The sequence below is a fragment of the Perna viridis genome, chromosome 15 (assembly GCF_037379345.1).
Source record: "Perna viridis isolate PV_CMFRI_1.1 ecotype Kerala chromosome 15, ASM3737934v1, whole genome shotgun sequence".
Classification (NCBI taxonomy): domain Eukaryota; kingdom Metazoa; phylum Mollusca; class Bivalvia; order Mytilida; family Mytilidae; genus Perna; species Perna viridis.
The window spans coordinates 6,922,198-6,942,649 of NC_142459.1; the positions used below are offsets into that span (position 1 = coordinate 6,922,198).

Consider the following 20,452-nt stretch of genomic DNA (forward strand, 5'->3'; position numbering starts at 1 on the left):
CTAACAATTGGTACAAGGAACATGGACCTATAGCATGTGAACTGATATAACCCCTGTGCACCTCCACCCCCATTACTCAACCAAACTATGATTTTCAGGTACCCTTATAACTCCCATTTCCGAATCTTTTTGTCGCCAAGAAATATACTGAAGAATTTTTGTATTTTTGACTACTTTTTATACCTCGTTGAGGCACAATTCAATTTTTCAGTTTTTTATTATTCTACGCACTCCTTCTTTCTTCGTTTTATGCTGAATTGGTGATAAACAATAATCACCTGTCATAATGAAGAGTGATTCTGCTATAAACACAGAGAAAACTCAAATGCAGTAAAAACATAATAGAATGGACCATATCATTTATCTGCTAGTCTTTTATAATTTTCTGTCCAAAAAAGGAAAAATTGATAAATAATCCATTACTGGTAAAAACGTGTATGTGATAAACAGTATATGTACAGCCATTTTAATATTGCCCTTGTTATCAGCCCTTGATTGATATTGACTGACCCGCCAATATCAAGATCTCGGGTTGAAAAAAAAGGGCAATTAACAAGGCCATCATTTAATATTTGTAAATTTCCATTGTAAAGTAATAGGGAAATATTGATTCATAATTTTTTTTCTGTCAATGCTTGAGAAAAAAGAAGAGAAAAAAATAGCTAAAATTTGGAAAATTACTTTTCTCCAAATTATCCGACCCCACCCCCTTTCCTTTCAGTATTAAAAAAGATTCAGTGCATAACCTGGATACAGTGTTGGGCTTAAATTTTCTTTGGGTTGTACAAGAAGTTTTCAAATATAATCATTATAAATATTAAAAGAGAATTTGAGTGAAGCTAAAAAATGGTCTAAGGGAGGTAATTCAAGAAAGTTTTAACTTCACATTTAAAAAAAGTTTCTTTGACACAAAACTAAGATGGTTTCATATACACTGAAACCTGTCTAAACCAAACACTTTTAAAGATCATTATGTCAGTGTAAATGTACATTTTGGATCCTTAGAAAACGAACCAGAGATACTAGTTTTAACCGAGCCAATTTTAAATTTGAAATATATATGTTTTGATAGATTTCTCACTATTTAATATTAATAAAATAATGCTCATAGATAAATAAATATTGTGACATTCCTTCATCAGTTCAGTTTGTGCCTTAAGCAGCTTAAAGCTTGTCATAAAAAAAGAGGGTTATTCTGGTCTTAAAAAAGGGAGGGTTAGGTTGGTCTTCATAAGAGAGGGAAAGGCTGGTCTGAAAAAAGGTTAGGCTGGTCTTAAAAAAAGAGGGTTAGTTTGATCTAAAAAAAAGAGGGTTAGGCTGGTCTAAAAAAAGAAGGGTCTAAATATATTTTAGAATACTCAAGAGGTCAAGCTGGTGTTACATTTGTCTTTAATATGGGAGAGTTGAAATCCATTCTGGAAGATTGAAGAAAAGAAATTCTATGGTAGGTCCCCAGTTGCTGAATCTACTGATGATGATGAAATGCCATAATCTCAAACAGCCCCATGCACATAGTACTGGAAGATGATATATACACAGTCAAAATGAACATGAAACAATTGAGATGAAAGCAGACTTTGATTCCATAAACTTCAACACCATTAGATATATAAATGTCCTGAAAAAGAAGAACAAGAATAAGAACGCTGTACTTCCATGCCTAAAATATGTAACAAGTGAACGAATGACCTGAATATCTAATACTAAACACTAATCTGTTATAAGTGAACTAATGACCTTAATATTTAACACAGAACACTAATAAATTACGATGAAATTTTAATTCTTATATCTACAACAGAATACTTAAACCTGTCTTAACTGAGCCTGAATAACCTGAATACCTGTCTATAACAGACACGTTTTAATATAAAGAACCTTAGTGAGCGTACTAATATACCCAACACATACACAAATATGACTCTCAAATTAACAGTATTTGAAAAAAAGAAAGTTCAGAGGCCTTAGTTCATAGCAAATCTCAACATAACATAAACTTGATCTGTAACTCATCATGATACATTGTAAACTCACATACCAAACATCAGCTCAATATCTGAGAACATTGAGAAAAAAAGTCCTAAAAACTGTTGATTTAAAAGGAATTGCTAATTCTAAGGCCTGTTATTTTGGTATAAGTCAGCGGAGCAGAAAAAAAAAACTTTTAGATACTCATCATAGTAGAGTTACATACCAAATATCAGCTCACTATCTAAGCGTTTAGAAAAAAAAGTCCCAAAAACTTTTATTTTTGAGAATTTGTACAGTCCAAGGCAAGTAATTTCGGTAAAAATCAGCAGAACAAAACCTAAACAAAATCTGTTTATCATGATGGTAGTCTCACATACCAAAAATCAGCTTAATATCTGCAAGTGTTTAGAAAAAAAGTCTGGAAAACTGATGATGGACTGACAGGTCAAAAATATCATACCCTTCACAACTTGGTTGCATGGGGTATAAATATCATAATATCTGTTTAATTGTACCAAACAACTGTCTATAAGGAACTAATTTTGAAGTCTAAATTCTGTTAATACACTAAACTAATTAACAAGAGACAGAAATACTACCTCCAAACTCAATGTAACACAGACAGACAGACTAACATGAGATGCACATGACTAATTAACAAGATGTATAAAAACTACCTTCAAACTTTAAGTGTGACAGACAAACAGACAGACTGACATGAGATCATTTTATACACATGACCAAACAACCTAATGTATAAAAACAACCTCCAAACATGAGATGCACATGACTAATTAACAAGATGTATAAAAACTACCTTCAAATTTTAAGTGTGACAGACAGACAGACAGACTGCCATGATATCACAGTTCACACTTGACCAATTAATCAAATGTATAAAAACAACCTCCAAACCTAACATGTAACAGACAGACAGACTGCCATGATATCACAGTTCACACTTGACCAATTAATCAAATGTATAAAATCAACCTACAAACATTAAGTGTGACAGACAGACAGACACGAGATCACTATACATAGTTGACAAATTAACAAGAGAATAGAGGTATAATAATCTAACGTGAAACAGACAGACAGACACGAGATCACTATACATACCTGACAAATTAACAAGAGCCATAGAGGTATAATAGCCTAACGTGAAACAGACAGACAGACACGAGATCACTATACATACTTAACAAATTAACAACAGCCATAGAGGTACAATAACCTAATGTGAGACGGACAGACAGACAGACACAAGATCACTATACATACTTGACAAACTAACAGGAGCCAAAGAGGTATAATAACCTAACGTGCAACAGACAGACACATGATTACTATACATACTTTACAAATTAACAAGGGCCGTAGAGGTATAGTCACCTAGTGTACAACAGACAGACAGACAGACACAAGATCACTATACGTAATTGACAAATTAACAAGGGCCATAGAGGTATAATAACCTAACATCAGACAGACAGACACGAGATCACTATACATAATTGACAAATTAACAAGGGCCATAGAGGTATAATACCCTAACGAGTGACACACTGATTGATTGATTGATTTTTGGGGTTTAACATCCAAGCAGCAATATTTCAGCTATATTCAGATGATGAACATGAAATAAATGATAAAATGAACATGAAATGATGATGAAATGAAAAATTGGATGGGACACAAGGATAATAAAGTCAACAAATTTTGATTGCCACTAGAAAAAGGGGAGGGATGGGTAAAGTCGGGCAATTTAGCCTTCTGTGGCGGAGCACAAAGGTTCCTACCCCTATCGAATACCACTTCAGGGTTCTTTTACGTGCAAGGAACGTGGTCTCTTTCCCAGCATGGTGCACCACTGTGGTTTGCAGTCAGGTTTTCTGTATTATAGCCTGACAACCCCAGCATGTAACACGCCAGGGGTACCCCATTCCACCAACTGGGGCACACATCCCAGTTGCTCTGTGGGCAGAGCCCCTGGCCCCGCAATAGGTTTCTGAGCACTATTTAGTCGCCTTTTACGACAAGCTTAGCGCTGCTGCAGGCCTATTCTTTTGACACCCCAACATCCACGGGGACGTGTGACAGACAGACAGACACTAGGTCTCTATACATACTTGACAAATTATCATGAACCATAAAGGTATAATAACATCAAGTGTGACAGGCAGACAGGCAGGAAATCACTATACATACTTGACAAGTTAACAAGAGCCTTAGAGGTATAATCACCTAACATCCGACAGACAGACACGAGATCACTATACATAGTTGACAAATTAGGAAGAGCCATAGAGGTATAAGGTAAAATAACATCAAGTGTGACAGACAGACAGACAGACACAACAGACACAAGATCACCATACATTCTTGACAAATTAACAAGGGCCATAGAGGTACAATAACCTGACGTGCGACAGACAGACAGACAGGAGATCACTATGCATACTTATCAAATTAACAGGAGCCATGGAGGTATAATAACATAACATCCGACAGACAGACAGACACGAGATCACTATACATTCTCGACAAAATAACAAGAGCCATACAGGTATAATAACCTAACGTGTGACAGACACACACACACACACACAAGATCACTATGCATACTTGACAAATTAACAAGAGCCATAGAGGTACAATAACCTGACGTGCGACAGAGAGACAGACACGAGATCACTATGCATACTTGACAAATTAAGGAAAGCCATAGAGGTATTATAACATAAAGTGTGACAGACAGACAGACACACATGAGATCACTATACATAATTGACAAAATAAACGACAGCCATAGAGGTATTATAACATAAAGTGTGACGGACAGACAGACACACATGAGATCACTGTACATACTTGACAAACTAACAAGAGCAATAGAGGTATAATAACCTAACAAGCGACAGACAGACAGACACGAGATCAATAAGTATAGTTGACAAATTAACTGTCAGAAAAAAATTACTGAAGCTTCATCGTTGGTATTGAAATAACATCCAACTATGTATTATGCAGATCATATTACTTCAAATGTCATATCTCAATTATATATATTAAGGTTTGCCACGAAAGCTGTAGAATAAAATAAGAAATAAAAATCCATTTACCCCTATCATGATACAAATATACTGGTCTGTTTTCCATAAATGGGAGTATAAGTTTGTTTAAAGTAATGTAGATATACTGAAGAACATTTACATACACTGTATGTCTGCATTACTGATGCTTCTTCGTGTCCATGACGAAGAATTTGTCTTGCTATCCAACTATTGGCCCTCTTCAGAGGATACAGCTAACAATCATATAAAGGCCCAAAGTCCCTGAAACCTTCAGGAATATGATGCAGCAAATGTGTAGTCAAGTTCTGTAATTTAAATTAGAGTATTTTCATTATAATTACTTGCCATTGGCAATAGAATATGTGTACATGTACATACTTTATACATGTATGTACCAGTATTTAAAAAAAAACACAATAGGCCTGTACAAGTTTGTATTCCAATTTCTAAAGAAAAACATGCATTAAAACATTTTTTTTCCATTTATTTTTTAATACACCTACTGTGTATGAATTGCCATACATGCATTTACAATACCAAATACCAAAGCAATGTTGTGTATGAATCAATAGATGTGTGTTACATACCACTGAAAAGCTGTGCATGAACTATGAATTACCACACATGTAATTACATTACTATAGCAATGTTTTGTATGAATCTTCTTACATTTATTTTCATACCATAGCAATGTAGTACATGTATTTACATACCACACTGGCATAAAGTCTATTACCACAGATATGTTTTGTTGTTTTGAATCCTCAAATGATAGACTGTTTTGAAATTATCAAGCTTGGCATATTACAGCACAAGCATAGGGTAACTTATTATATCACAGGAATGGGGCAATATTTTTTGTTTCAGCTATTATGTGATTGGGTCTGAAATACATGTACCGGAAACCCCAAAATTGATTCCAGTATTCATGGATTACATTTTTAAGAAATCAACTTAAGAATGGGTGTAATTTTTATGAATTTATAGTTTTAACCTTAAATTTATATAAATCAAAAGCTAAGAATCCAGAAAATACTTTTACTTACAGAAAACTTGAAAAGTGCATAACTTTACTTCTAAAATATAATTTTTACATACTTTATTTATGATATATTAGAATTGGGATGCTTTTGAAACACAAGTGGAACCACCGTTCCTGTTTTCCTTAGATGTGACAGTCCGTGCTGTGTGAATGCTTACACTATCTTGTTATCTGTAATGTCAATGGGAAATCTCGTTCTAGTAAGGTCATTGCAGTACTTGTGTCTCTAATTAATGAAGGCAGTTCTTCTCTACTAATGTTTGGCTGAACCAGTGTTCTGATCACACCAAACAAATTGAACAGTGTTGACTCCTGTTCTTTGCCAAGTAAATCTCTCAAGCACCATGCTGCTACATTCTTTGTGATAAACTGAAAATATAAGTAAAAATACATGCATCATTATGAAAAATTTCATGGGAGACTTTCTGTTAAGTCTTTAAGAATGTTTCTTTAAAGGAACATTAATATAAATATATATTGCCAGAACTTATTAACATCATGCAACAAGGTATTTTAGTAAACGATAGAATAAGTATCAAATTGCAACATTGTCCGGTAAGATTTACAATGCAAAATTGCAAGGACAGTTTTGACATTTGACAAAGTTCAACTTTACCTGCTGTTTTCTATGCATGGTTCTAAGAGTCCATTGTCTGGTGAAGTGATCAGCTGGAGTATAATCAACACTTCTTGGGTACTTGATTTTAGAAGCTCTGTTATCAGCAATCTTCAACTTTTCCTTACTAAGTCGCCACAGGGCTTCTGGAAGTTTATCTTTTTCATGGTGGGTATCAGTTTCAGTAGTTGTCATATCTGAAAAAAAAATGGAAACCACAGTCTGATGATGTGCAATAAATGATTTTGGCTAAAAAAAGTTCATGAAGAGCTACATGGAGTACAACATGAGATGACTGCAGCACTAAAATTATATAAAATTTTAGGCAAGTAGGAACAATAATAGTCTTTGACATTCATTTGAAAGTCATTTAGAGTTCATCGGAAACCTAATTGAAAAAAACAGGCTTTTTTTTAAAGAGAAATCTAATTTTAAATAGTTCTCCAAATCTAAAGAAAAAAACATGTCGATAACCATGAACAATATCTGAAAATCTGATATAATAGTATAATGCAGGCATGAATCTGTTATAAAAAAAATCAATAAAGGATAAAAAATCTTCAAAAAAATTATTTTTCCCCCCCAAAAAAAATATAATTTCAATTACCCTTTTTTGATTACTTTGCTGCTTTCATCATAAGTGGGAAAACTTGGTACAACCCTAAAAACTGAGACAGAAATTCTTATATGAAGCATGTTGCACAAAGTTTAAGCTCAAAACTGTTCCTGCCTTACCTTATTTTGCATAGCCTATACTATAATAAAAGTCTATACTAAAATTTAAGTGTAAGCTACATGTACTTGTACCATAATTTGAGCGAAACTCTTTATAATCATACAGAATATGATAATGAAACTTTCCAAAGTATTTAGAATCATGAACAAACATGTAAAGGTATAAAAATCATGCTGCTATAAGACATTGTAAAGTTTTTGTCTTCTTTTAGAAACTTTGAAACTGTCATTACAGTTTTACCATATGCATTTTTTTATTTTCAAAAACTAAGTTCTTATTTGGTTATTTTTGGTCACAAACATGATTTATATGATTTAATTCAAGTGCTTTATGTTATTAGTTTTGTGAATGTTCTCAAACAATTTTTTTTTTCTCACTACCAGACAAGTACATGTACATTTGTATTATATCAATTCAATTCAATATTTTATACTTTAAACATGTCATACTCATCAGTACATACAATGTAGCAATATAAGATGTAGGGGTGCTTATAAATTGAGCGACATTGTCTTTTCAGCGACTATCTTTTGAGCGACGCTTTTTGAGTAATTCCGTATATCATTTGAGCGACATCAAATCAATACAAAATATAAAAACGGCATATAAATTCAGCGACATATTATTTAATTGATTAAATACAGATGTACATAAAATTCACATAAACGGTCCACACGTTGAAATTGAGGAGTGCATGGCCTTTGATATTTGCTCAAATACACCTGAAGATCCACGTGCTACAAAATTTGCAGATTATATTGTGCATAACTATACAGAGGCAACCTCACGTTATCCTCCGATGATTTGGTCAGAACCAAGACTTGATGTTAAAAGAACAACAATCGGATGCGAGTCTTTTCACAAGCAGTTTAGTGAAATGTTTTATAGCCATCATCCGAACATCTATGATTTTTTGGAGAAGGTCAAACTTATCCAGACATACAACAGTCTTAAGATAAGAGCTTCTATGCGACCAATGCTTTTGACTATTAACGAAAAGTCAAATGTGCAGCAGATGCGTGAATTCCAGGAACAGTACAGAGCAGGCGATATCTCAAGACTTGAGTTCGTTAAACTTATGGCATACAAGTCTCAGCCGGTCATCAATTTATAACGATTGTGTACATAGAAGTTTTTAATAGTACATTATTTTTAACAATTGTAAAGTATTTTATATAAATTATGTAGTTTCAGTGAACAATAAACAAACACTATATCCTGCTCAAAATCCTACTTTCACCTCCCCGTGGTGAGCAGGGGACACTGACTAACGGAAGAGGTAATAAGTATTTTTCTCAGGTAAATGTCACTGAATTTAAAAAATAAAAAGTCGCTCAATTTATATGTGTTTTGTCGCTGAAAAGATCATGTCACTCAAAGTAAAAAAATGCAAAATGTCGCTCAATTCATCATCTCCCAAGATGTAGCACTAGGACCAATACTACTGTACACATATGTCAACACAGTTTTTCATGATAACATCAGAGAAGCATATTATGCAGGAGCAGAACATATAGTTATACATGTATTTAACACCTTTTGCCGTTTTGGCTTTTGAAGTCTGTTGAAATATTAATTTGCATACATGTGTCTGAGGATTTGTGTGTATTCTAGGTGGTATACAGAAGGACAGAAATTGTACTTTCATGTTTCATTAATTACGGCTACAGTTTTTTTTCAAAATCTGCCAGGTCCATTTCAAAATCAAAATGAGAGACACTAAGAGAGGTGTGCATGTATGAAGTAAAAGATGTGTGTAGGTCTATTCCAATCTTAGGACAAACTGTAGAGGGATGGAGGGGGGAGATTGGGGGTGTCTGGCATACAATGTACATTCCATACATGTAATTCAATTGATAACTTAAAATTATATACCAGTACATGTACTAATATACTGTTTACATGTACAATTCCATGTTTTGAATCAAAGCCTGCAGCCAGCAAACAGCCACATACATATATTTCTTACAAAGAAATTTCTGCATAAATAACTGAATATCATTTTTCCCCTCCGATTTAAATTATCAATGAAAATACTACAATTTCTTTGTACCTTGTATATTTCCCTTACTAGTCTAAGAAGGATCCACACTATATTTTTTTCATACCTTTGTTTTTTTTTATTTTTCCTGTCCTAAAAACGAAAACCAGACCTACATGTACAAAAGGAGTATTAATGTATTATGCATGTACATTCATGCACGTACATGTACATGTATGTACAATAATTCTAAGACTTTGGCATTTGAAATGTCGATGCACAGTTGTATTCTGATACTACTTATGCTGGCATAATGTACTATATCAGGATAGGCAATGCTATTTGTGTAATTCTAAAAAAAGTTGGAAATGTCCGAATGTCATTATCTTTTTACTTATAGGAACAATAAGTAACTGTGTTACTGATCAGTAAATACATGTACATGTATAATCCAAGTTATTATAAGGTTATGTATATTTATAAAGGAAATTCGAAAAAAATGTTTTCATGATTTTGACATACATGTGTGTGTTGTCATTTAAGCTGCTTTCTTTCTTACTTTTGCCACATTTTTATATACTTGTTCATACATGTATATTCCTCTTGTAGCACTTAATTGTGTCTGAGTTCGCAAAATAAACCTGTCTTGTCTGGTATATGTCTCTGGAAGTATAAAATGTAGGTCACCAGAAAATATGGGCTTCCGCAGGACTATGCCATAATCTACAGCTTATCAAAGAAACAGCGTTCTCCCCAGGCCATTATAGCAATGTACTTTGCAGCACTATGATTTCTTAGCACTATGCTAATCAGTAATTAATTTAGTTAGAATGCACTATGGGCACTGTGCTATAATTTTGGAGTAAGGCAGAAAGAGCTGTGCTATGCCAGTAAGCACTGTGCTATTTAAAACTTATGAGGAGAACACTGAGAAGTGATTGTGGTTAGTTGTTTTCTGCAGAATTGATTTCAATAATTGTGGCTTATACATGTACACTGTACATGTACATGTATAACTTTGACTGGCAGATTTGACCAGAAGGTTGATACATGTGCATGTACAAATGGAACTTGAATTTTGAATTAAAAATGTAAAAACTAAAAAAGTCAACTACATGTACATTGTACATATAGTAGCTTTACATTTGATTATTCAGGATGTTAAACAGTTTGAGTCCATTAATCTACATATACATGTAGGTGTTTCATATAATTTACAGTAAATTGAAAACATACCTGAATGTTACACAAACTGGCACACTTCTAAAATGTGACATGATCTTTTAACACCAAATTTATATACATGTACATGTATGTTTGAATTTCCTTTTATTTTAACCATTATGTTGCAATATACATGTACATGTAATCTAGGAATAATGACATGTTTATAAGACTAAGAAAAATAAACACACACAACAAAAAAGAACATGAAATGTACATGTATAGAAAAAAAAAAGGAGTAACCCAGAATCCACAAAAAAATTGTGAGCATGGACCCGGCGAATTGGTAGGGAAAGCATACTCTATTATCCTAGAAATAACTGCTGAGTTGCTAAAGTATTTCAAGTCCAGGTACTAAGGCAGAAGTAGTTGAAAAACCAAAACACTAAAAACTTCTACTATGGTGTTTGATACATACATGTAAAATAAGCACAATTTGCTCAACATTCAACAAAGTAAAGGAATATTAGCGGTGCGGTGACAGTAGTGAAAGAGAAATGTTCTTTTGGAATTCACAATGTTACTGTCCAGATGTTATGAATTTAAATTTAACTGTTTAAATTTATACATGTAGCTTCAGCAATACATGTACACTACAGCTGTAAATAAAAAAAGAAACAAGATTAATCAGCTGTGACAGTCATTTGATTCTGAAGCAAGTAAGGTTTGTAGGTTTTGAAAAAATAAATCTTGATCTGTCATAACATATCAGAAAAAAAAAGTCTTCTGTCCTTAATTATATATGAATTTTATTACACGTCAGAAAAAAAAAATTGCCTAAATACTGTAATTTCAGAATTTTTTGTGAGCACTTATTACAATTCTTGAATGATGGAAGCAAATGCGATTAAAAAATAAGGCAATTCCACAGAACCATACATTGAATATTATGGACTTGAATTTAGAATGCTAGTTCTAACTATTCTGATTCGTGCCCAGTCACATTTTTCAAATTAATGAAAACTCACAAAAAATTTCTGAATTTACAGTATTTACACCCACTCCTTCAACAACTACACGCAACTTGTCTCCTACACAGAAAGAAAACCATAATGCAGGTTGATCAATAACACAGTTCTAGTATGGATGATACAATTTACAAGGGTGTTTTCAGAAAATAGACAATTTCATCACATTAACTCCAGTAGGGAAATATATGGAGTCAGCTAATCCATAAGGGTAAGCAGCTCTGGTTCTATGTATACATGCATGTACATGTATGCTTGCATCACCTTCTGTGGATTAACATAAGATAAGAATATAAAAATATAAAAGTGAATTTTATATGGCCTTAGAGAAGGACTTTTTACTGTCTTTATGTGTGTGTGTGTGGGGGGGGGGGGGAGGGGGGGTAGGAGCAATAAAAATATGAATAAGTGATAAGTTTAACAATTATGGATAAGAAGGATACATAATATTTCATATTCGGCCTTAGGTAGCAGGATATATTTGCTATAATTTATTTCATAGAAGTATTTGTATTTTTAAGTTTTGAAAAGGTGCAATATTTTTTTCCCAATGGTTTACTTCTGTTAATTAAATCTTTTATGACTTCATTACATTTTATAAAATTAACAGAATCATACCAAGACACTGTTATACAGTCAATTGCATGTTGTTAAAAGTTTTTCACTGTATTTTTTCACTTCGTATTTCCCCCACCAAAATCATTTACTGCGGAGTTGTCTTTCGGGACTTACCGAAGGTGTTCTTCTCTTGAACTGGATGCATCGAGATATTTTCCGAGTATTTCTTTCACTTCCGGTCATAGTAGTCGTTCGTCGTCTGGAATCAGGTGGAAAAACTGGGTAAATCGATGTTCAAAGAGAAGTTTAGAGTGTAGGGTTGGTTTATTACAGAAATAGAATATATCAACTCGATTTTGGCGACCAGAAATTAGTCAAATAGCGATTTCTGGCGAGAAAAAAATCAATTTGAAAAAAGGTGGTAGGCAACTTGTAAATTCCTTTTAGGTTTTTTCCGAGGTTCCCATAGCCTAGCATATATGTTACTAAAATACTCATGAAGCCCATGTGTTTGATGCGGTGTACTCCTGGCTGCAACTTGATCTTGCTACTATGCGTCTGAAGTCAGACGCCCCGTGCAGGTCCGGGTGTCAAAAGAATAGGCCTGCAGCAGCGCTAAGCTTGTCGTAAAAGGCGACTAAATAGTGCTCAGAAACCTAGCCGGGGGCTAGGCGCTCTGCCCACAGAGCAACTGGGATGTGTGCCCCAGGTGGTGGAATGGGATACCCCTGGCGTGTTACATGCAGGGGTTGTCAGGCTATAATACGGAAAACCTGACCGCAAACCATAGTGGTGCACCGTGTTGGGAAAGATGCCACGTTCCTAGCACGTTAAAGAACCCTGCTGTGGTATTCGATAGGAGTAGGAACCTTTGCGCTCCGCCACAGGAGGCTAAATTGCCCGACCTTACCTATCCCTTCCTTTTGCTAGTGGCAATCAAAATTTGTCGACCCTACTGTCCTTGTGTCCCATCCCGTTTTTCATTTCATCATCATTTCATGTTCATTTTATCATCTGTTTCATGTTCATCGTCTGAATATAGCTGAAATATTGCTGCTCGGACGTTAAACCCCAACAATCAATCAATCAATCAATCAATCTGAAGTCAGACTGAACTGCTAGATATCTGAGAAACGTCTGCTCGTTTCGGCTGGCTGGTTTTTGGCGGGAATAGTGACGGGGATTCCCCAAAGCTGCATCCTATTGGGGCAACCTAAACCCCGGACCACTACACTCCCCTCCGTTTTATTAAAGACCCCCTTTACCCCCTGTGTTCCCCTTGGGCTTATAAAAATCCCCATATCCCATTTTTACGGAGGGAGAGCTGCAGCCCCTGGGCCCCCATCTAGTGAACACACCTGGTTCCCTGCAGCAGTTAAAATAAACTTGATATTTAGCTTTTAGCTTTTTGAGTGTGTAATTCCGGTTGATAAAATTACAGATTTTAAAATTTGCGAAACGAACGTATCAAATTAAACAACGAATTGCCTTTACCAACTTTTAAGTACATTTTGTCACAAATATATTGTATTCAGTAAAATTAGTGACCTAATTCATAATTGCTGGTCATTTTGACAGCTGTCTTCATTACAAATGTTTTCAATTTTTTCAACATTTATGTAGGATTTTTATCGTTCGATTTCTGGTAGGTTAAACTTCTTCTATGTAAATAAAAGACTAGGTATTTTAAAACACATGTTTAGCTTAATACGATGAAGGTGAAACCTTTTAATGCTCCCGAAGAAACATTAATAAAAACTATTTTTTTTGTCAGCTCTTATTTGATATGTTATACCTTCAAGTATGGTAAATTTTGTAATGATTTATATTTGCCCTAAAGCATTATACTAATTGTCATGGTCAGATATGTCTATTTGCATTCATAAAGAATTATTGATTTTTGTGGTACGAAATGTCTTTGGGTTAAATTGTCCAACACTGGTTAACATTATGGTTCTTAAAATTTGCGAAACGTCTTAAAAAATTTCTTTTATTGTATTAAGTTTCGCTGCATTCTGTTTCATTTAGTATGGTTTAATTATGATTTTATTACGATTTGATTCATTTTATCGAATCATTTTGTTTCAACTCTTTTCTTTTATAAATTATTTTTGTTTCATTTTGGTTCGTTTTCGTTTCGAATTTTTTTGACCCGATAAATATGGGTAATATTGATGACGTAATTTTCGTAAACATTCGGTACTATACTGCAGACTATAAGGCCAACCTTATCTTGGAAAAACTATGAGTCGATTTGTATTTAATTATCGAAACTAGCAAATATTTTCCGATACTGGTTTGCAAATATATGCAAATGAAGCTGCCATTATGCTGTTTTTCAGCTCCTGAAAATGCAGGTACAAACCGAATATTGATGCTTTTTCTTGCCATAAGTATACAGAACCAAGTTGATAATACAACCATAAGGGAGCGTATTAACATTTGCGGTGGCTTTCAACATGTCAGATGCTAGAGGTTAGGATGGCATTAAGTCAGAAAATAGCTTGCCAGACAACCTCTAGCATTGCTGGAGTACATAAATGTGATAAAGTCACTCCTTCATTTGTCATTTTTCAGCAGGAGATTTGGTATGAAAACTGGGTTTCATCAGCATTTGTTTGGGCATAACTAGTCAAATGTGTGTGAAAATTATGAAAAACCTTGCATAAAGGGTGCTTCCTTGAGACAAAAATGCCTATTACTGTACATGTTAGTTCTTGAATAGTTGGTATGACCCTTTTGATTGGCTGACACTTAGAGGAATTTAATGATTTTATCTATATTAACAATATTTACATAACATAAACAAAGATATCTGTATTAAATTAACTTTCATTTTGCTTTGCACGGCATTTAATTCAATTAATGAATTTGACTTCCATCCTGCATTGAATTTGGAATAGTACTTTTTAGTAGTATTTTTAGGGGATGATGATTATGACAAACAGAACAAGAGAAAGATCTTACTTGGGAAGAAAACAGATTGGAAGAAAGGACAGAAAGACAAGGGATATGTTATGTTCGATGAAGATGACTCAGATGAGTCCCTAGTCACCTCAGAGGATGTCAAGTAAGGATTTCCATTTATATCAAGATAGAATGATTCACTTTACAAAAAATTACCTTACTCTATCAAGGATCAAACCCTACACTCCTCATTGACAATCTAATGACACACTGATTTGGCTAAATAGTGATGTGTCAGTCTCTGTAAGAATCAGGCAGTGGGTAAAACATGCCATGAAAAAAAACACCATTTCAAAAGTTTTATTTGCCTATTTTCACCATCAGCATCAAGAATAAAGGCCAAGATTTTCCAAATCACATTGGAAAATAAATTTATAATTTCATTGAAATGCACCGGATATGAACATTTCAAGAGCAGATAACTCTGTCAAAAACATCATTTTTTAACATTCTATTGAAAAATTGCTGAGCATATCCTGTGATGCAGATATCAAATAATGGTCTTTTCATATAGAGAAGGCATCCTTGAGGGAAATCATATTGTCAGACTGGTTCGCTTGCTTTCTGATTATTCTTATTTTGCCTGATTCTTACAAAAACTTACACTTAAATTATTTTGTTGTAAAATTGATCTGATGCTACTCGCTTATGTTTCTTTTTTTTTTCTTTTTCAGGAGCCCATCAAAGTCTAAAAAAGCCAAAGGGTTTAAATTCTCCACAAAGAAAAAGGACAAGGATAAAGAAGAGAAGGTATGATTAATTTGTTATACTAATGATTAGCTCATCTGGCTGAAGGCCAGGTGAGCTATTGCCATCACTTTGCATCTGTCGACCGTCGTTGTTGTAAACAATTTTTCTAAACTCTTCTCCTCTGAAACTACTTGACCAATTGGAACCAAACTTGGTATGAATGTTGCTAGGGTATCATTCATAGAACTGATGTTGGGATTTTTGATCCGTCAAAAAACATGGCTGCCGTTACTAAAATTAGAACATAGGGGTCAGACAATAGTTTTTCGCATATATCTCCAAAACGGTTAGGTTAAGCCCAATCCTGACTGAGTAAAAGTGTTCAGCATGATGAGATCTATTTGCAGTCAAATTTTCATTTTAATCTGTTCAGCCACGTTAGAGTTATTGCCTTTTTTTGCTATTTTTAATTTTATTTCTTTCAAAAATCTTCTCCTCTGACACTACTTGACCAATTGGAACCAAACTTGGTATGAATGTTGCTTAGGGTATTATTCATAGAACTGATGTGGGGATGTTTGATCCGTCGAAAAGCATGGCCGTCATTACTAAAAATAGCACATACATGTAGTGGTCGGACAATAGTTTTTCGCATATATCTCCAAAATGGTTAGGTTTAGCCCATTTTGAAAGGAGTAAAAGTTTTAAGCATGACGAGATCTATCTGGGGTCAAATTTTCACTTTAATCTATTAAGCCATGTTGAGTTATTGCCCTTTTTCAAGGTTTTTGGCTATTTTTAATGTTATTTCTTTAAAAAATCTTCTCCTCTGACACTAATTAACCAATTGAAACAAAACTTGGCATAAGTGTTCCTTGGGATATCCTGCATAGAATTGAAGTGGTTTTTTTTATCCATCGAAAAATATGGCTTCTCTTACTAAAAATAGAACATAGTGGTCAGACAGTAGTTTTTCGCATATGTCTCCAAAACCGTTAGGTTTTGCCAAATTCTTTCAATAGCTGAAATGATCCTTATTTTTAGGACTACAAAAGTCTTTAGGCATGAAATTTGTCAGACATGTTCTTATTAGAGTTATTGCCCTTGGCAGGTTTTGTTTACAGTTTTCAGCCAGCGTCTTGAAAGCTATGATAGATTTAGACTTTCATTTACTGAAATGATCCTTATGATAAGTCCTATTAAAGTTTTCTGGAGTCAAAATTGCTGGACAACTTCTTGTTTAATTTATTGCTCTTGAAATGCAAAATTCAACCAGGTGAGTGATTCAGGCTTCTGGGAGCCTCTTGTTATTTAAAAAGCATGAGGTATATAGAGGTCATGCTGTTCATTAGTGTGTTTCTCTTTCCCTAGTTCTTATCAGCATTTATTCTTAAACCACTGAATGGAACTTGATGAAATTTTCATATATTCTTTATTACATGGTGTGAGTGGGACTTCTTTTCCATCAGATTTTGTTTGGAGGGTTTTCCTGATGCAAAATCTAGACTTTGATTGTCATTTGTTGTTCACTGCAGATCAAAGTTGAAGGGTGGGACTAATTAACCTATGCTCCATATTCATAGTCTCTAAACTTTTCATACATTTTAAAGGTCCATAAATCTGATTTATATGGTCTTAGCTTATATTTTCTGTAAAACAAATGTCATTACATCCATTGTAATTACTTATATTTGGTTATAAATTTGATATTGATATCAGTTTTCTAAATTTAAGGATGGAGTATAAAAGTCAAGGGTGGGGCATGCTGATTCCTGCTTCCTGTTTTTGACTGTGTACTATATTACTTTGTAAAGATATTAATTAGTACTAAGAGTGGTACCCCTTATTTAGTACTGAGAGTGGCAAAGGTGTAAAAACTTTGAAATATCATATAGACCTCTCTATATAAATCAATAATTCCTGAAAATATGGAATGTGTTAAAATTTACTTTAGGAGGAAAAGAAAGAAGTAAAAAGAGAAGAAAAAGAATGTGAGAAAGAAAAGAAGAAGGAAGGAAAAGAGCAGAAGAAACATAAAAAAGACAAGAAGAAAGGAAAACAAGAAGTTGAACAGACTACAGACACTACCAGTAAATAGTTTACTACTTTGTATGCAGTGTTTTCATGTTGTAGATTGACTCAGATACTGTTCTATAAAAAATGGCTGGTGGCGGTAAGTTTCTTTGCTTGTTCCCTTAGGGTATTAAATACTTGTATATAGTCAATTCTTCTCCCAAGAGAAATATGGTGAGTAGTTCCCCTAGGGTCACATACACGATGTTGGTATATTGGTAATAGTTCCTCAAGGGAACATTCCTCCAGGAACCTCCATGAAAGTCTTCCTTGTGACGTCTTCCTTGTGAAGCATTATTATTCTTTGTAGATATTTTACCTTAATGGTAGAATAATTAATTGGAAAGAGTGAATTATCAAAATATTATCACGAGTGCCGAAGAACGCCTAGATTTCACGAGTGAGCAGAACTTGTCCCATACACAGGTTAAATTTTAATCTTAATGCATTCTCGGCAAGAGTGATCATATTTTGGTTATTCACCATAACCAATTGATTATCCTATTTATTATATAGATTTTCTTCATAATTTATCGATAGTTTCAATATGAATTTTAAATTCTGTGATTGGCGGATTTATATCAAAGTTGTGACGTTTTGGCGGGAGAAAGCACGAGAGTGAAATTACCAAATTTATTTCACAGTGTGAATTATTGAAATTAATTACACTGGGAACATTCGATAAAACACTGATATCTATATGATAATAAATTAACCCTATTATAAAGTTGCAAATTCATTCAGGTCCAGAGAATAGAAAAAAAAATAATTTGATAATTTGAATTGGAAACCATTCACATTGTCAGTTTTCATACCTCAAAGGAATAATGTACCCAGGTAAGCCAATTTTCTTATTGTAAAAAAATGCACACTGAATTCTGAATAGAGAACAATTTAAGAGAAAAACATTTTTAAGGTAATAAGTAGCTGTCTTAATAAGAATCGTGCAAAATCTGAAAAATTTGATACACCACCATAAAAGGCTACATATTTTTATTTTTCAAATTAAGTTGTTTTATGTGTCTATAAAATGAAATGTGTAGTTATTCATTCCAATCTTTGTGCTTTTTGGAGGTTATCAATATTGAAAATCCAATAGATTCTATTGTATTTGAGTGTCATTTACAGAATTATCTCCTTTAATTTTGAAATCTGAAGTGCATTTTATGTAATTTTTATCTCCTAAGAACAAGTCCCAAAAATTGTTCACTGTAATTACAGAGGAATTAGATAAAGCTGTATTTGGAGTTCCACTGACAATAGCCGTGGCGCAAAATAAATGTTACGATGGAATAGAACTGCCAGTTATGTTCAGGGAATGTATCGACTATATTGAAGAACATGGTATATTAGTTACTACAGTAATATAAGTTATATCCCAGCAATTAAGGCGGTAGAACTAGGTTAGGGGAAATAACTCCTGAAATCAGTGATGTGTTTTTATCGTATTCAATTTTACCAAAGCCCATCAAGCTTTCCAATGGAACAAAATGAAATCAGTCCAAGATACTTTTAGTAAATTTAAAGCTTGCATGAGATTTATGTAAAATGCTGAATACAAACGTTCCACTGATTTGTATGAGTTGTGTCCCTTATTCTAGGTCTACCTTCATAAGTTTGTGTATATATTTGAATTTATTCATCTGTCCATCAATCGCTGCTTCAATGTGGTATTTAAAAGAACAATTCAGCCTAATATTTATAATATAAGAGGCTGTCCATGTAAAAATCAGGCAGATCCTTTGATATGGTTGGCATATGGTAAATTTTATCTCTCTGAATTTGCAATGTAATTTTTATTTCATATGTATGTCAAATAGTAAAAAGATGTTTTAATGAGACAATGGATGGCATGGTAATCAAATTTAAAATTCCCTTACATAGCCACCAAATTTTGCACAAAAATAAAGACTTATCTCCCTTTTTCAATGGATTTCAATGCTTTCTATGTAATTTTTTTTCTCTTTAATTGTTGAAGTTAACTGAAAACCAATATTAAACTTTGAGAAAGAATTCATTTATGAGATGAAATGGATGAAAAAATTTTGAAAACAAAGTTTATCATGTGCAACCCACTGCCTAGTTTTGGCATCGACATCCTGTTTAACTTGGTCAAGTTAAAGTACATTGTACTACACACTTAAGGATGTAGACCTAGGGTAAGGGACATAACTCGTGGAATCAGTAATATGTTTGTATCATATTCAATTCCACTAAAGCCTCTCAAGCTTTTGTTTGAAGAAGAATAAAATGAATCCAAATTAATTAGATGCTTATATAAGATTGATGTAAAATGCTGAATACAAACGTTCCAATGACTTCTAAGAGTTGTGTCCCTTACCCTAGGTCGTATTGCCCTATAATATCTTGTAGTGTTTCCATATTGGAAATGATTAGTAACTAAACTTAGCCAATCAACTTCAATATTTATTATACAAACACCTGTATTCACCAATAACTGACTCAAATGACTATGATTTGAATAATCCTGTGTAGTACATCCTATGCAAAATTAACCTGTTTATAAAGACCACCTGTCCATGAATTTG

At 33.7% G+C, this 20,452-nt stretch overlaps 1 protein-coding gene, 1 long non-coding RNA gene and 1 pseudogene across 3 annotated transcripts in view; 1 reads left to right on the forward strand and 2 right to left on the reverse strand.

Annotated features, from left to right (window-relative positions):
• Positions 1–1,063: 1,063 nt before the first annotated feature.
• Positions 1,064–5,465, reverse strand: LOC148596736 (uncharacterized). The gene is made up of 2 exons (XR_015918864.1): positions 5,192–5,465; positions 1,064–1,618 (listed from the first exon to the last, which is right to left on the reverse strand). It is a non-coding gene; the product is annotated as an uncharacterized LOC148596736 (long non-coding RNA).
• Positions 5,466–6,233: 768 nt separating this feature from the next.
• Positions 6,234–12,331, reverse strand: LOC148596737 (uncharacterized). The gene is made up of 3 exons (XM_088562827.1): positions 12,234–12,331; positions 6,707–6,903; positions 6,234–6,459 (listed from the first exon to the last, which is right to left on the reverse strand). The coding sequence occupies exons 2-3, from the start codon at positions 6,899–6,901 to the stop codon at positions 6,250–6,252; spliced, it is 405 nt and encodes a 134-aa protein (XP_088418953.1). The 5' UTR covers positions 6,902–6,903; positions 12,234–12,331; the 3' UTR covers positions 6,234–6,249.
• A 1,859-nt stretch (positions 12,332–14,190) lies between these two features.
• LOC148596738 (uncharacterized) overlaps positions 14,191–20,452 on the forward strand; it is a 31,495-nt pseudogene continuing 25,233 nt past the window's right edge. The window contains exons 1-5 of the transcript XR_015918860.1: positions 14,191–14,530; positions 15,099–15,243; positions 15,815–15,890; positions 17,785–17,920; positions 19,125–19,247. The product of XR_015918860.1 is annotated as an uncharacterized LOC148596738 (transcript). The remainder of the gene's footprint in view (positions 14,531–15,098; positions 15,244–15,814; positions 15,891–17,784; positions 17,921–19,124; positions 19,248–20,452) is intronic.

Coding starts and splice junctions, on each gene's coding strand:
- LOC148596737 (XM_088562827.1), bottom strand. CDS start 6,901: ATGACAACTACTGAAACTGATACCCACCATGAAAAAGATAAACTTCCA. Junction 6,460..6,706: donor CCATGCATAGAAAACAGCAG/GTAAAGTTGAAC, acceptor TTATATTTTCAG/TTTATCACAAAGAATGTAGC.